Raw genomic sequence first — 18314 nt, 5'->3', positions numbered from 1 at the left:
ATTCAGCAGTTAATCTGACGGAGCATCTCGCTGCTATGTGTATTGGAGCGGCCCATTGTTTTCCTCTATAGATTAGCCGCACAAGTGCTCACATAATCGAAAGGCTATAGACAGACTGTCACTGCTTTACACTCCACTAACGGACTCCCAACACATAGATTCAATAAAAGTCCTGCAGCAGAATGTTTTTGAACAATATATTTACTTCCATTAAATAAAACACAATAGTTTTTTTTGGATGTTGGAAAAAAAAAAAAAAAAAAAAAAAAAAAAAACATAATTCCGTACCAAATAGTATACACAGAGCAAAAACCAAATAATTTGTCGCAGGAACATTTTTGATGCTTCTTTTTTTTTTTTTTTTTTTTTTTTTTTTTTAAATCCAGAATTGCTATTCTAAATCGATATTCACACAGACATTAATAATAAATTTATAATATGTTAGAAACACACAACTGGTGCGTTTTAGTATGTACATTCCCTTTTGTTTGCAAGCAAAACATGATTCCTTTTTAGGGTTTTTTTGTTGTTTTTTTTTTTGTTTTGTTTTGTTTCGTTTTCCACATGCGTTGATAAATTGAACCTGGAGAGAACTGGAGGGTTATAGCGCATTCGCCTCGACAAACAGGAGATGATAATTCAAATATATATACAACCTTTTCAGTCAACAAATAACGTCCAAAATCCACCAAAAAAAAAAAAAAAAAAAAAAAAACCCTCATGAGGAGCTATGAAAAATGAACCAGGCTTGTGTATGTTGTTTTTTTTGTTGTTTTTGTGTTTTTCTTTGTACTGTGGCGCAGTGTGAAGCAGGCCTGGACTCATCATCAAAGGGGAATAAACCTAAAAACTCCCATTTCAGTTTGACTCCGACCTGGAGTTGAGCTTTGTTTCAGTGGTTCAGTCTTCTAGTGCCCTTTTTTTTCTTTTGAAAAATGAAAAAGTAGTTGTAGTAGTCTCTTGTTCCTGTGGCCGGCTGCTTGTGATTACCCACACACTGCAAAAAATGACCACCATAATGAGCCATTTAAGTCTCCTAATCAAAAAATCACATTTTTTTTCCTGAAATAAATGAAAATTAAATTTACCAACATGGTGCGATGGGATAATCTCACCTTATTTATTTATTTATTTTTTAATGTTTGGGGGAATGTTCAAGAGGCAAGTGGCAAAATCCTGAGAAAAAAGGCAGAATAACGCAAATCACATTCCAGCTAGTACCAAGAAAATGCCAGTTAATCAAGAAATTCCCCCCAATCACATGAAAAAAGTCAAATTACCCCCTCGCCAGATTTCCTTACCCTCCTTTGCGAGAAAAAATAACACTTTAAGCGTCACTAAAAGCCTCTAATGACTCCTCAGGGTGGTTATTTCTTGCAGTGCAGGTAGGTATTAGACTGGTCTGTCCACGGCGTATTGGCAAGCGCTCAGATTAGTCGCCGGATTCTGCACACTGGCGTATCCAAAACTCGAGTGCTGCTTGGCTTTCAGTCTCAGGCTGGCCAGGCTGGAGTTACAAGTGTCCCTGTACACATAAGGAGGGGTCGGAGGCGCGTAGGGGCACGCCGGCGTGGGCACCCCCGAGTTGAGAGACGGGTTGCTGAGGTTGTTCAAGTTATTGAGGCTGTTGAGACTGGAGCCCGGCACGCCTGTGACCGCCGATGGCACCATGCTGGAAGTCATGGAGGATATGGAGTTGGGCGGCGAGAACATGGTCTGCGAGGACAAGGGGTTGACATTCATGGAGTTGAAGAAGGGGAAGCTTTTGGTGGATAAGGAGGCCGACGTCAGGCCCTTGGCCGCCCAGTTGTTGTACGTGTAGCTGGGGTACATGTCGTCGTAGGGCTGCATGAGTCCATTGAACTGCGGGCCGAAACCGTTTTTGCAAAGCTCGGCTTGTTGGTTTCTTTCCCGTTTCCTCCACTTGGCTCGCCGGTTCTTGAACCAAACCTGGAGCAGAGAGAATTACAGGGTTAGAGATTATGTTCGAGCATTATTATTATACATTATTATACATTATTATAGCCTCAGTCTGTTTTCATATTTCCTGCAACGGCTGTATTGAGTGAATTCTGTATTTTAAAATCAGACCAATCCTCTTTATTTATTTATTTGCATTTGCTGCTGAAGTTGAAGTAAAATTAATTCGTATTTCCTAACAATCCAAGCGTCTATAAATCCAAAACAGGCTGTAGTAATCCTCTCTCTCCTGTGCAGACAGTCGCGCTTTGATTCCGCCTTTATCTGAGCAGAATACACACCGGGCTGTCACTGCACCATCCTAATGTGGCGGTGGATGTGTATTCCTCTGCGGGCTCCCACAAACACGCTGACCTTCATCACACAACACCCGGGCGACAATCGCAAAATACAAGCTTTGCACCTCTTTCACACGAACAGGCGAACACGACTGGTATCTGTCACCGACTGATACTGTTCACGTCAATAATGTGCTGGTACACTTCACAGGCAAATCACAAAGAGGCACTTTTTATGTCCCGGTTTATTATAAATTTACTGTAAATACTGCCGAGAACAACAAATCAATTTGTGCCCAAGAGTGATTATTTTGCTGTGTGTGCAGGGGGTTGTGATTATATTTAGCCTAACAGATAAACATATGCAGTGTAATTAAATTGAGCTTGAAGCTGCAGTATATTTAAACAAGACTCTAGTTATTTGTTTTCAGCTGAAAACTGTGTCCTAAATTATTTTCAGGGAAATGTCAGCCGTGCGTAAAGTTTTGTGTCCGTGCGTAATAAAACCAAGGTGTAGGATATTTATAATTTGACTGGACAATTGGCACAAATTACCCGAAATGATACACTCGAATTGTTTTTGTTTGCACCCAAGGGAACACTCACCCTGACCCGGGCCTCTGTGAGGTTGGTCCACACGGCTATCTCCTCCCTTGTGCTCATGTCCGGGTAGCGATTCCGCTGGAAAGTGGCCTCCAGTTCCTGCAGCTGTTGGCTGGTGAAGTGAGTCCTCTGCCGCCGCTGCCGCTTCTTTTTAGAGGGGTCATCTGAGGAGTCGTCGTTTTTATTTTGGTTCTTTTCTTTTTCTGTCAAGAGGAAACGAGTTACTTTAGTCAGGGTCAGGCGGATTAAGGCCTTTGTGCTACAGTGAGAGAGGGGGGAAAAAAAAAACCTGAGTCCCTGACACTCTTGGGAAATGGATGAGCTGTTCAGCCTGACTGCACCGGAGAGGGAAACGCACTGATTCATAAACCCACTTAGTTATTACATGGTCTGAGTTTTGCGTTGTCCCGCATTTAATAACATTTGTGTTAATCTTTTGATTTCATGTTGACACCGAGTGTGTGAGTAAATGCCTGACTAATGTTAGTTGACACGGGACGAGCGCTCTTTCATTCACACGACACGGAAACTTTTCACCACACACACACACACACACACACACACACACACACACACACACACACGCTCCAGCGTCAAAACTAATTATCCGAGTAAAATGACAGCTGTAATCTGCCATCTGCATGCATGTAAAACTCCCTGTGCGTTGATTAACGGGGGCCGTCTTTTGTTTGATATCAAGATGACATCTGCGGCGCCTTGCTGAGAACATCAGCACCCGGGGCGGTTCTTACCGACAGACTCCGGGCTGGACGTGTCCGACACGGTGTGCACCTCTAACCGGTGTTTAGAGTCCACAGACCGCTGCAGCGGCTGTAAACTAGAGGCCATCGCCAGAGCCGTGTAGTGAGTGGAGGCGAGTTTATTCCCTGTTAGGTGGTGATGGTCTGTGTTTAATGGATCCCTCATAGAGTTCATGGGTAAAAGATCGCACAACTGGCTGTCAAAAGCAGATTAAGTCCCCTTTTAGTGCAGGAAGGATAAGCGGAAAGTCCGACTGCGGAATGTGATCAGCTCTCCAAAAAACGCACAGCAGCGCGGCTCCTCTTGCCGTGGAGAAGAAACCCTCTTTCTGTTTAAGCTGGTAAATGCTTTAAAATAGGCCATTGAGTGCTGCCATAGCATCGGTGGCAAACAGCGGCTACCTCGGCTGACTATCAGAGTGACAAGGACAGGTAGGTGATATTAGATCCAGAGGCATACACACACTACACCGCTCTCTGTTCATTTCAGCTGTTGCCTGCGCACTGCCCATCCAACTGCGCCTCTCTCCAGACCTCCACGTCACCACGTTGCGCCCGCCCATATTCTCTCTGACAGACACATCCATGAGGATATGACGGTGTGCCCAACCAACCGGAGCTTGCAGAAACGAGATATGTCTGCCAATGTGTTTATGCCGGCCTGGCGCTTATTTTTCTCTTCCAAATAAAAGCATGTAAAGAGAGATGGGACGCACGGTGTACCCGAGGCGCTCCGAGGTGTCGTTGCGCAGCAGCCCAAGACCAAATAAAAATGAAAATAACACAGTTTGGCCTCATTTTATGAGATGGGTCCAGTGGCCCAGTAAAACGATGCAGCTCTATTGATACCCACGCTGAGCCGCATGCTCGCAGGCTCTGTCACCCGCAGTTTACTCAGGGAGTCAATGTGGATGAAGCGAGCCACTGAGAGGATTGTATTGAAAGCACAAAGAAAAAAAATGCACACTGAATATCAAACACAGCAACACACGGTTTTGACTTCAAAAGCAGGGAGGTGCCAGGCTGCTCCAAAACTGTCTGTGCGCACTTGTCAACTGACGCTAACTACCAGACATGTACAGTATGTTAAAAAGAGCACATGTGCAGCTGGTGCGGCTCATACTGGCGTGCTGTTTGTGGGGGACGCAGAATTTAAAGTAGGCTATCATGTGTTCATCCAAAGGCGGCGAAGATACAGGAAGTTTCAAAAGGTGGTGAATTCACTGAAAGGCGACAAACGGAGGGAGATGGATGAATAATGCGCATTTCCATCGCATCGTCCAAAACACGTCACCGAACTGACCGAAAGTGGTTCACTATCCACCACATCCCCGGATGTAGTTTATATGCACAGGAAAAGCGTTGTCAGTCATACTAGTTGTCAAATGAGGTGACCCTCTTGACCCCCCCCCCAGAGTTAAGGTTCAAATATCCATTAAATCAAACCACCGGAGCCACAGTTAGTAAACCGCGCAGACTCAGTTTGTTGACGACGGATTACTTCATCGGGGCTTAACTGGATATCTGTCCCCACTCTGCGTTTGGACCCCTCAGTCCCAGGCAGCGCTCCTCCAGAGTTTCCCCTCCTCCTTTAATCTGATAAGACTCTCATTTGCCTAAGATTTCTGAAGGAGCGCTTTTAATGAGTTTGAGTTGATATGCCTGCATTTCTTTTTTTTTTTTTAAATCTATAATTCCCCAAAGATTGTGACGCGTTAATGCAAAGTAAACATGTTTAATCAAATAAGTGTGACTCTAATTTTCAATGGGAGACTAAGGGTGCCGAAATGTCAGCTGGGTAACAGGTGACTGAAGTCATGGCCCCGTTTTATAGAGAGGAGGCAACGTTCACGTCAATTCACAGCAGTGTGCAAGTGAAAATGATCTTACATCATCATCATCATCGTCATCATCATCATCATCATCATCAAATAACACACTTCCCATCTCCACGTGGCCAGGCGGACTGCCATTCAGCCAGCACATTTGGATTTGGCGCTGTTAAAAAGTTACTGGGCTAATCCCGTGAAAGCCCCTGATATATAAATACCAGCAGACCATAGCCTACAAAACACACACACACACACACACACACACACGCACAGAGGGAGGGACAATACTTTATCGAAAGCAGGGAGCCAATCACCCTCATATACAAAACAATAAAAACCTTGTTTGAATCGTCTCCGAGTCCCTGAATTAAGAGTTAGTTCTGATCCTTCAAACATAATTCAATGGTAACAGATGTATTATCATTAATATAGGCTTGGCTGTTACATTTTTATGGAACCACAATGGAATCATGCTCTTACTTACAAAAATGCAGGTTTAAATGGGAATAAATAAATAAAAGCATCATTATTAGACCTATTTCAATAATAATAATAATACTACACATGTTTAGTCAGAATCTACTGTTTTCTTAATAATAACAGTAATAAAATCAGCAATCAGTCTGTTGCTCCTTTTTTCCCTTCCAGCCGTGGTGTAATACTAAACTTGAAGTGGATTATCGGTTTCCTCTTCATTTCTACCTTCTGAATGCTTTATCTCTCTTCTGCGGATTACTGCGCGCAATAGGCCTCTGTCATAGAGGGCCATTAATTAGCAATTCAGTCAATATAGGGGGAGACGACAAGGCTTTTTACATAGGATTAAGGAGACATCAGATTCCCTCCATTAGTGTATTCCTCCTCACGAATGGGCTTTCATTATACATTTAGTTTTCCCCGGAGTCAATCCAACAAGCGCTGCATATATTACAGCCGAACAGTTGACGCTGGTGTGTCTATATTTGCAAGCATCATTCTGACCCCCCCCCTCAAGCTCCCCACCAATTTATTTCCGTTTTAGTTTTGTTATTATTCATTCACAATGTGCAGCTCTGCCATGACGAGCCTGCGCTCTGTCGGTGCTGGCTGAGAGAAACACAGGGAGAGTTATTGGTTATTCGTTTAAGACCCTAACAAGATTTGATGTGGTTTCCCCTCCGCGCTGGAGAATAATTAATAAATCCCACACTTTGTCTCGCAGGATTTCAGCTTGTGTTCAGTCCTGCTTTGAGTTTTTTTTTTCCCGGGGATGTTACTTTGGAAAGCAGCATTTATGAGAATAGATCTGAAAATGTTTGGGGGGGAGGAGGGGGGGTTGTTGATGTATTATCACGGCCCAGCTGAGCCAAAGGCCAGTGGAAGCAGAATGAAAGGCTATGATAACATTTACAACTGATCACACAGGTTTGTCTTTTAATTACATCACGTCACACCGCTGCAGTGTCGTCATCCTCACATCCTGGGATGGTGCTCAGTGTTTTCTACCTGCCTCCAGTGCAGCACCGCAGCTGCAGAGCAACATCTGGCCACCAGGTGTCCCTCTAAGACCGGGAACAACCTGGACCCACCCTCAGGCGCTCCACACCGACGAGCGGGGAGGCCAAAATGTCTGTGGCCACTTTGGAACGAACTACAGAAATTCACTGCGAAATATAAACGTAAAGCTGCTTTTTGCAACCATCACATTTTAAATCTCAGAGTCTTGAAGTTGAAATTGTGAAGGGAACAAGCGGAGATTATTTTTGGGAGAGTTCAAGAGGGACTGGTGGCTCGGCCTAGCCCATATATCAGCGTCGGTTTACCTTTTAATTAAAAAATGCTGAGCTTGGTTTTTCTTAAAGAAGCTTCACAGAACGATACGTTTAAAACAATTCTCTCACCGTCGCTCTGCCAGAACAGATCGCTTCTTTTATACAAAATCAGATCTTAAGATCAAGATGTGTTTGTGGCACTGCTGAAGGTGCATTAATAAGAGCATTATTATTATCATTATTATTATTATTATTACTTTTATGTAGGCTAGACTTGTCAGAGGATGTCCACTAATCAGTTTTTTTTTGTTTTGGCTTTTTCCTAACTTCCAGACATTTCGCCTCTAGCTATAGAAATGCTGACTGTAGTAGACGGGCAGGGCTAGAATAAAATATTTTCTGTAATTAATAATCATGCAATATTTGGAAAGGGGAACACACACATACACACACACACACACACACACACACACACAAATATCTAAAGTGTGGGTTACTAAGACGACCATCATATGTAGGCCTAAATATTTTAATCATTTGTAGCCTAGATTGAAATGAAAATGTAATTATTATTATATTTCCAAGAGCCCTGTTTGATTATTTCCGCTGGAAGAAACGCATCATATTGATTCATGGGGACCAGGTACTCACCTATTTGCGCGCAGGTGGTGGCCAGTTTGCGGCAGTGGGAGTCCATTATGGCAATTTGAGGAAACCGCTTCTGTAAAAACAGACAAAAGAGCCATAATTAGCTTTTAAAGCTGGTTAACAACCTCCTGTGTGGTTCACTGTCATACAATTCCGCCGGTGCACTCAGTCATTTTGGAGGCAACATATAAGACCTAAAAGAATAGTGGTGTGCTCAAAGGATGATTATGAGATTGTAATGAAATTGCTGGTGGTCTGGAGGAAAACATTTAACATGCATGCAGGAGCAATGGTGTTGTTATAATGAAGTTAATGCATAAAATAGACTAGATGTAAGACAGTTGGGAAGTGAGCGGTGGTGCTCTTTAAATCTGCATTTGAATGAGACTAGTTCTGCTCTGAAAGTCTCACTCTTTGCGAAAAGGAAAAAAAAAATGCGTCAGTGATCGATTTATTTCCAATTTAATTTTTACCTGTCAGGAAACAACTGTAGCTACATATCGGAGCTGCGGCAGAAAGAGTACATCTGTATTCCATGAAAACCTCACTTGATTGAAAAATAATAAAAAATAATAGAAACAAGATGATTTTCATTGGAGAGAAAAATGAAATGAATCATCTCATCCAGAAGGTCTTTATTCACTTAAGACAAATCAGAGTCTTCAGCTTCATATTGTAATTCATCATGTATTGTTATTATTATTATTATTCATTTACTGATGTAAGATTTCTTTTTGTGCAGTCTGATATATAGCCGAGTGTATAAAGTCCGTCGTGTTTTGCATGAGCCGGATCTTGTGTTTCTGTGCAGCATGCAGCAGTTGGAAGTGCAGTGATTCCGTAGTAAAATCACGGGATTAGAGTCTGATTGAGATGTCTGTCGGTGGGATATTACAAAATTCATTATCGCAGCCCTCATACTACCTCGATATGAAGTTACACAGATGGGGTTTTATTAGTCCAGGCTCACACTGTTTGCTTATGATAATTCAAGTCGGGGGGAATTTGCATGCAGTCATGCTGTTAACCATTTTCCTCACTTCTTCTCTTCACCTGCTCTACATCATCTGTGAGGTGTTTTTTTTTCTTTAATTCAGAAGATGCAGATATTGGAGGTTAAGTTTTACACGGTGTGTACCTGCGCAACCTTTCTTCTCATCCCTGCCCTATATCCCCACTGCAAAATGAAATAGTGGGGGTCAGGCTGTAAGGTGTAAGGTTATTGTATGTTATCTAATCAGTGAGATTTAATGAGGGGGGCGCCTCCAATATTTCATCCTGCCTGGCTGCTTCCTGTTATTTATACATTTTACACTATTTTATTGTAGCGTGTTGAATTTTAGCATTTAATGATTTGTTTTGATCCATTTTTTAAACCTTTTTTTTTTAATTTTGGAAAAAAGGGAAATGAAATGAAATTAAGGGCCTGCATTTCCCTTACAAATTAACAGATGGCAAATTAAAAAATAATAAGAATAACATAAATAAATGAAATGCGTAAATAACGTAATAAATTTACGTTTAAGTAAAATTATTGTGCTTATTTGGAAGCACACAAGTTTAGATGATGACATTAACATTGTCATTGAATATTATTTGTCAGAAATTGGGGATCACGTAGAAAAACTGAAAGACAGTATTCTTCATAAGTTTGCATTATAAATGTATTAGAATATATGTGCCACGTTCTACACCAATAATAATAATAGCCTACTAACAAAAATAATAATAAATGGTGGTACGATGATAATTAAATGGTAAAAAAATACTCAGGCCTGTTTCTATTTTTTTTTTTCCCCATCAAATGCCGCGGTGAGCGCTTTAAATTCAGCCTGTGTGAATGCAGCGGTCGCCTATATTAACGCGGTCCATCCATTCATCGTCAGTTCACGGAGCCGCCGCCGCCAGTGGACGCGCGTCAGTGACTCACATGGCATCGGGCCCAGCGCGGACAGAAAGCTGGCATTGCCTCACACTGGCTTCGCTTCTGAAATTAACACAGCAGAGCATGAGACTGCAGCCTTTACCGGGAGATGAATCCACTAACCTCCACCATATGGTCCTGTATTAATTAAAGGCGTGAGACCGTGAACACCCCCCCCCCCCCACCACCACCACCACCACCACCGATTCTTTTTTCACTAAGCTATATCGCAAAAGGAAGCAGAGGAGGGTAAAGCTCTCACTTCACTCCCTCTCTGCTTCCAGGAGTGAACTCACCCTTTTATTAGGGCCAGTTTGTGAGCGTTTAGACTTTGTTTTTGTAGTTACACGCACAACTTGATGCATTTTGATGGAATCGGCGTTTCCTTTTAAACTCAGAGCATCAAACTGACACTAAAATGACGCCAAAAATGCAGAAATGCTCATTTTTTAAAAATGCTTCCATTGCTATTTAATCACTTTCTTACAATCGCCACCAACCAGAGGACAGTGCCGTCTGGTTCACCCCCGTCCCCCCCCCCACACTCCATCACCTCTAACGATACATCATTATCACCCGCCGACCTGCGCCGCGGACCCTGCTCTCACATCACTTCATGCGCCTTCATGTGGACACAGCCACGGCTTCGAAATTCACATCAGAGCGGGCAAAAACCCCGAGGTGGAACAAATTCCGCCACTTGCATTAACTCACATCTCAGTTTCTTAAAAAAAAAAAAAAAAAAAAAGTGCCTGCGCTCCTCGACTGCACTTACCAGTGGTGGACGCCGGTGGGGGTTTGAGGTTTGAGTTGCCCGGCCGTCGGCGATTTATTCTGTAGTGAAGAGGTAAATTCCACCGTCCGGACACACTCGGGCGCCAGCAGTCGTGTTCACAGCGCAAAATTCAGCCAACTTCAGGCTCCAGTGACGCTGAAGTCTAAGTTTCTGTCCGGAAATATGAGCGTTGCATGGATGTGGCTCCCCCGCTATGTTATCCAAAAAAAGAGACGCAGCGCTGCCTTTAGGTTTGTTTCATTTATGCGCATAAATAACCATCTGTTTACAGTGCGAGGAGAACTGGCGAAGGAGGCGCTTTCATCCGAGTCTCCCCTTGGTTCGTCCTCTTCTGTCTTCCTCAACTTTTTCCCCCTAGAAAGACGCTCCAAGAGTGGCGCATTTTTTCCTCCTTCTTTTGAGCTCAGAGGGACCCCGTGTGTGTGTGTGCGTGTGTGTGTGTGTGTGTGTGCGTGTGTGTGCTTTTAAAGGGGTGTGTTTGTGTATGTATGCGCCTGTGCCTGTGTAGTCTAGCTGAGGACAAACTTAGAGCCTCTCAACTTTCAACAACAATCAAACAAAAAAAAAAAAAATTCAGAGTGGCATCTTTAAAAAGCACAAGCATGTGTTTAAAAATAAAAATAAAAATAAAAATTAAACACTGATATTCCTGTTAGCCCGCCCCGCCGCGTTTACGGTTACACTGCACCATTTGAGATGCAGGCAAGCAAAACATAGAATGGGTCAATTTGCCTCAACCCAACCTGTAATTTAAAACAAGCAACTCAACTGCTTATTATCTAAACTCTGTGCGCGCAAAAATAAACAATAGTCACGACCACAGATTCATGACCAGACCCACTTACTGGCAGGTAATTTAAATAAAATACATTTGAAGCCACAGATACTGATCCCTGTTCCAGCCTATTATGTAATCGGTAACATTAGGGTCCAATTAATGCTCAGTTAAGGGCCGTTTCACACATGATCATCCTATAATTTAACATATCTGCAAAAACAGAATATTTTGAATATTTCGAGGTGGGTGGAAATGGATGCGTTGTGCTTCAGGGCCGGACAGACCTATAGTGGAGCGGATTTATGTGCAGATGAAGTGAACAGCTGGCTCGGATGCAAATGTTCTTTATAGATCCGTTTCCTGAGATACAGACAGATTTTTTTTTTTTCCCATTCGCATCTTAAGTGAGGCGAGCAGACCGACCGGACGTAGGCCTGCGTCCCCCCCCCTCTCCTAATCCTTCTTTTACATTTTTAGTCATACTCCCATTAAACCAGTAATTAATGCGCACATCCACACGGGAATTTCCAGTCGAAAGGGGGACACTGAAGCAAAACGTGTGCATCCCAAAACCCTCCAACCCCTAAAAAAAAAAAAAAAAAAAAAAAATGGTGAATCAGAGGCTGGTACTATAACCAAACACACATGTGATATAATAAAAGCTCAGCCTTACAAAATCGGTAATTATGAGAGTGGGTGTAATTCTAACAGCTGTGCAGATCTGGTTTATTTAAACAGATGAAGATATCCTAATTTTTTTTTTAGCACAGATATTCCTCTACAGAGGCCCAGGAAGGCCATGTTTGATCATTTTCTCCACTGGCACAAACACACGCACAGGCTGGGTGCGTTGAGTCAAATGCAAACCAATGGGAAAAATAAATAAAATCAGCTTATTATTTACCAACAAAGCTTCATTTGGTGCTACACAATTTGACCCCTCGTTTACCTTAATATTGGATTGTGATGTGACACACGCACCTATGAAAGCAGAGATATGCGCGCGCGCACACACACACACACACACACACACACACACACACACACAAACAATGCAAGTCAACGAGCCCCAAACTACGTGCAGAAAACATCTTCCACATCATGCACATCTTCAAATCACGCCCCGCCTGCACGGAGGGGAAAAGAGGGTGAGCGGCGCCTGGAGAGCCGTGATGGTTCGGCTATATTCTCCTCTCACCTTCTTATACAAAGAGAGAGAGAGAGAGAGAGAAATCAGTCAAGAGCCTCCTCTTTCTCACGCAGAAAGGTGCAGAGGAATGCCTGAAGTTCAGAGAAGGCTGGCGGGTATGAAATCTTTCGCCTCGGGGGCAAACCGGCGGCTCCTTTTCATTTCAAGCGCTTATCGATTCGCCGTTGTCATCTTCGGCGACGCAGAAGGACACTTGAAAAGAATTTGTGATGGGGCTGTGATGTGAGAATCAGGGTGACCTGCTCCGCTGGTGTTCTCTCCTGATTCTTAACGAGCACATCAGCGCGCCAGCCTCGGTACAGTTGGACATTTCAACTTTTCCTCCTCATGCTGCAGACTGGAGAGGACTTTCAAACACTCGTCCCGGCTTTCATGTATATCAGCAGGCATCCAAGCCTCCACTTTAAAGAGGCCAGATGATAGACTGCCCAGCGTTTCAGCCGCAACACAAAACTCTCTAAAGTAGGCAACTGTAGTGTTCACTGCTTTTTGTTTTTTTTAAATGCAGGAACTTTATTTATTATTTTTTTCATATTGAATGAGTTATCTGCAAGATTCTTCACTGTGATTGATTACAGCTCTTAAACTTCACATCAGTGCAGGCTCTAAAGCATCTAAGAACAGGTTATGCACATAAAACCCAACATTTGCCCCCTTGGAACCAGTGTTTGGATCAGGAAGGCCTGGCAGCCATGTCATTACTTAAAGTGACTAAATACATGGATTTATAAAGCCACAACAGTATTCTGAAAATACGCTCAAGCATCCTAACCTGATGTGAACACCCTGCAGGATATGGTCCTATACTTATATCTCTCAGAATAGAGCCCATATAACAGATATTGCATAAATAAAAGGCTACTTGTTACATGGGGTATAATTTATGTCAAACTACCTTGTGACACAAATATATTAGTCTTCTGAAATTAAACCCAATGTATGTTCTATAGACATTAAGAATAAATGGTTTGGTTTGACCAGTGCCTCTGCTCATCTCTGCAGCCTTTGCATCTCGCTCACGCCACAAGGAATCAATTAAATTCCAGTCAAATCAAAAAGAAACAAATCCGCCTCTGACTTCTCCCTTAACTCCACGCCATGACTTTTGAATTAATTCCATAGACTGTCAGTAGAAATGAATCTGAACCTTTTTCCCAGAGCATTCAGTGAACTATAATGGTCTTGTTTTATACACGGTCATCACTCTGTTGCACCGGGAAGCTTGAGTAATGCAGATGTGAAGTGGTTCCTTTATTCAGGGGGGTGCTCTTTGCCTGAGAAATCAAGCCTGGTTTTCTTCTTTTTTTTTTCTTTTTTTCATTTCAGTTTTAGCCTCAAACCACATGCGATTGTCGCCTAGTGTTCTGTCTGGCCAACACTCTGCGGCCATGTAATAAAATTTGGAGTCAAATTGGTGTTTCCAAAGCCACAAATCTTTAAACAAATCAGTTTATGTACTGCTAATATGTTAGAAATAAAGTAATGGCTGGGAATTGAGTTTTATTTTGGGGTGTGACTTCTCAGCAATTGAAAGGGGGATGAATATGGAGAGAAAGGTAGGAGACAAAGAGGAAAGAAGGTGGAGAAGATGAGATAGGAGAAAGAGAGGAGGGAAAAAGACAGAACGTTAGAGGAGTCTTCCTCCTCCGAGACAGAAATATGCTGTGTGTATTTCCGTTTGTCAAGTATCACTCCAAGAATGTTATTAGTGAAAAAGCTGCCTGTAAATTAACCAAATTAAAAGGGTGGCTCTTTGATAGCTCTTGAGCTTGTTGAGCGGCTTTATGCCTGATCCTTACTATTCCAGCTCTGTCACAGTACCAAAGGGAGATGAGCTACACCAACGCTAAGCACTCCAACTCAGCAACATGGCTTGTGGTTTAGAACGTAATACACAAGGCCAGTAAATGACTTACATGTTAGGCTGCCCTCACTTCTCCCGACATGCTCAGCTAACATGGTGTATATTTAAAAAGTACTCAGCTCTTCGTCTTTGTCTTCTTCTGTAATTATCCTATCCTCAGCTTCCAAAGAAAATGCTTAGCTGATGTCATTGTGGTTTTGGCCCCCCGACTGCTCTAATATTAATCCCATGCATGAAGCGGCTTCAAATGAACAAGGACTACTTTGAATTAAACTCTGCTCCATGTTTTTATGTGAACACATTAACTCCTGTCATTGCTGGTCAGTTAGACGAGCCCGTCTCCATTTCTCTTGACTTTGGACATGACATGGCTTTGGTCAAGCATGATTAAAAATGTCCCTGAGACCAGGACGGCATTCATTACGCTGACAGCCGCAGACAGACAGCACAGCAACGCTTTTATTGCACGCGCTCGATCTCGGGGAAGGTAATAGTCGGTGCATGCATAAACACATGAGGCCTCAGCCTTAATCACAGGTGCGAGCGGGCCAATAAATTGCTCAAGCAGGTCTCTGATCAATTACATGAAAAATCAATGGGAAGCTGCCACTAACCTGCCTAAGGGGAAATCGGCCAAGAATGAAATTGGTGTGATAAAATGACTATGATGCCTCCCGCCCTGTCAATAACATGTAAAACAGTTCAGCTACATGCTAACTCTCCTGTCAGCAGACCCGAGGTGGACCCAAAGGTCACAACTGGAATCAGCTTAGTCCTAATTGGTCTACTGTGGCAGAGAGCGACGGCATGGAAGAGGGAAGGGAAGGAGCTGGAAAGACACAGAGGCGGGTTCAGACAGAGGATTGTAGAGGATGGGTGAGTGATGTATCAACCAAACCCTTCAAAATGTTTACAAAAGTAAAGACATACGTGTGAGGTGTAAGTAGAGTGAGGGAGAGAATTATTTCAAGGCAGGGCCGAAGAGGTAAAGACCGACTCAGGCCACGTTCACAAATAAATTTCATTTTGCAAATTTTCTTTTTCTACATCAATTTCTACATCAGTGCTTTCAATCTTTACAAAGGCTCTGTGAGGCAGTGGTGCTTTTAGCTAAATGCTAATGTCATCATGCTAACATACTCACCATATTCACGATCTTACGTTTGCATGTTAGCATGCTAACATGTAGCACTAACCTGAAAGTACAGCTGAGGCTGATGGGAATGTCATTAGTTTCACAGGTTTTAGTCATGAAGCAGTTTATCGCCCAAAATAAAACTTCAACCTGATGATGGTGCTACATGAAAGGTCATCGCCATCTTGGCAGTGCCCGACTTCGCCTAACTCCTGGCTAATTGAAACTGCACTTTTTAGCACTTCAGTGGTGGCTTCATTTTTCAGCCCTGGAGGTTACTGCTTGGGTGCCGCTAGAGGAAAGGTCAAGGGGTCACTAATGTCATTGGGATTCATCATATGGGGACCATGAAGGTCTCTACAAAATTCTGTGGCAGTCCATCCAGGAGTTGCTGAAATATTTCAGCCTGACCCAAAGTTGTGGCCCAACTGACCGACCTACATCTCTAAAACTGTGCAACGAGTGTTGTGTTGTAGTCATGCGGATATTTTGGTTTCTTGAATTCAGGAACCTGATTATCAGGTGTTTCGTTGTTTGATTTCTCAGTCTGGACTTGCTGACCTGCTTGGTGTGTAAATAAGCCTTGGAAAAAGATGGACAGTTGCTCATAAGGAACGTCTTAAGGTTGGTGTAAAGCTATAGCCTTCGTTTAGATCTCTGAATCTCGGTCAGACTAGAGTTGTGCTCATTGATGGTTGTTTTCCTGTTTATAGTCTCTTACGGTCTTTTTGACGTTGTAGTGCGGCCTGCGAAGTTCAAGAAATACCTGAAAAGACTAGCATTAATAGATAAGTTTTGATATTTATTTAAAATTCAGTTAGATGGGAGGAAAAGCAATAGATGTAAAGGTTAGTGATGAGAAAAGCAGGAGGATAAGAGAAGACTGAAGGAGAAGATAAAGCAAAGGGCGGAACATAACATAGCTGATCCAAAGACAGATTTAAAAAAGAGCCCGTGAGATAAAGAAGAACACCTCCAAAAGGAAGACAAAGATGAAAGATATGAAGACAAAGAGAGAGGGCGAGAAATGGAAGGAGGGAGGGTGGATACGACATGGCTAATCTGAAATCAGAATGCTAGTCCCATGTCATGTGTTCTGATTAGTTCCAGTATTTCATGCTCATCTCGGCTTTTCATGGAGCCACATTGCCTGGCTGCACTGTACGCGAGCACACCGCAACGACTAAGCCCATGCATTCAGTAGAGTAACAGTGACACATGAGAACCTTAAGGATGATGCAGGGTCAACACCCTCTCATACGGCGCTGATCTGTAAGTGTGTGAATCTGTGTCAGAAGCCTTATAAAAGCAGCACAGACTGGAACTGTGGCTGATTCTAAGAAGCTGCGTTACAACTGTGGACGACTCTGTTCAGCGATTTCACATATATAGACCTCAGCAGCTCTTTGGCCTTTTCCTTCACATCAGTACTTCAGGTTCACTAATCCGCTAGTGGGCACACATCACAGAAAAGGTGATGGAGGGAGGTGGATGTGTGTCTGCTCATAACTCTTTATGCTGGATGCATTTGGTTTGCGACTGATTCTGTGTGTGTGTGTGTGTGTGTGCGCACGTGCAGGGTTTGCTATGCCAGTGGCGTGGAAGAGAGAAAGAAAGAGAGAGCGAGGCCGTGTGTGAATGAGGAGGGTGAGGTGGGGGTGTCTAATCCAGTCCCAGTGTGAAACTGTTGACATTTGTGCTTTTTTTCCCTTCATTATGTGACTGGGGCTGTTTTGCGCTGGATTAGCTACAAATCTCCCATGCAGCACATTCAGCATGCCACTAGTAGTTTAACTTCATTAATAATGGATGAAGAGATTGTAATCCAGGAGTAAGAGAGCATGCAAGAGCACCCTACACACACAGAAAGAGAGAGAGAGAGACAGGGAGAGAGGGCACCCCTCTTGTAGAATCAGTCTTTTTTTTTTTTTTTCCCAAGACAACCCTGTGATGGTGATAACATTACCTGTTATTGCTACCCACAAGTAATATTGCATCAATACCTTTGTCTCAGGTTGTAATTTGCGTGCAACCCACAAAGGTAGGGGTGTGTGTAATCGAATACATGGAGGGGTGAATAAAAGCGGGGAGACTTCGGAGGTCTCGGCGGTGCATATGCTAGTATCTTCCATTGATTGTGTTTACTCAAGCTTCTCATTGCAGACTATTATAGAAGACCGGGGGACACACCCTGGCCTAACAGCAGGATAAGGGGGATTAAAGGTATACATATTCACAATTTCTCTCCGCCACCAGCTTTGATTTCTGTCAACACAATGGTGATACGGCCTGAGCCAAATAATGCCCAGTGGTGTGAAGGTGGATAGACACCGAGGTGTTAGTCCAGTTTTTATTCTGATTGGCAATAGAGAACAAAAACATACCTGTTGCATAAAAATAATGGGCAATGGGCACACAGTGTATTCAAGAATGATTTCACATATGAGATAATTTTATATTTTATATATAATATTGAATCAAATTTATTGGTCATTTTATTGACTGTTTTTTGGCCCCATGAAAACATTTCCTGTTTGCTCCCTGTGCCCATCAATGTAGTGGACATAGTGTTGTATGAATGGAAGCCTCATTATGAGATTTTGACACAGGGCCATGAGGTACAATAGCGTATCTTATACACAGTGAACCTCGGACTCTCAAGGCCCCTGGATGCCTGGGGCTCCAGGGCAATGGCACAATTGTCCAGTTGGAAATCCAGCCGTACATGGATGGTGATATCTTCACAGTCACACA

General features: G+C 43.0%; 1 protein-coding gene across 2 annotated transcripts; it reads right to left on the bottom strand.

Moving 5' to 3' along the window:
• Positions 1–183: 183 nt before the first annotated feature.
• pitx2 (paired-like homeodomain 2) lies at positions 184–11007 on the bottom strand. Of its 2 annotated transcripts, XM_071457993.1 has the most exons (4): positions 10553–11007; positions 7857–7926; positions 2865–3064; positions 184–1950 (listed from the first exon to the last, which is right to left on the bottom strand). In XM_071457993.1, exons 2-4 carry the CDS (start codon positions 7900–7902, stop codon positions 1393–1395), a joined length of 804 nt encoding a protein of 267 aa, XP_071314094.1. In that variant the 5' UTR covers positions 7903–7926; positions 10553–11007; the 3' UTR covers positions 184–1392. The 2 variants fall into 2 exon arrangements, with proteins under 2 accessions (XP_071314094.1, XP_071314093.1); XM_071457992.1 differs by lacking the exons at positions 7857–7926; positions 10553–11007 and adding an exon at positions 3614–4244.
• Between the last annotated feature and the right edge of the window lie 7307 nt (positions 11008–18314).

The sequence above is a fragment of the Trachinotus anak genome, unplaced genomic scaffold (genome assembly GCF_046630095.1).
Source record: "Trachinotus anak isolate AG129_WGS33_773 ecotype Australia unplaced genomic scaffold, CSIRO_AGI_Tana_v1 ptg000021l, whole genome shotgun sequence".
Lineage (NCBI taxonomy): Eukaryota > Metazoa > Chordata > Actinopteri > Carangiformes > Carangidae > Trachinotus > Trachinotus anak.
The sequence above is the reverse complement of the archived record's forward strand: the minus strand, read 5'-3'. Positions and strand labels throughout refer to the sequence as shown.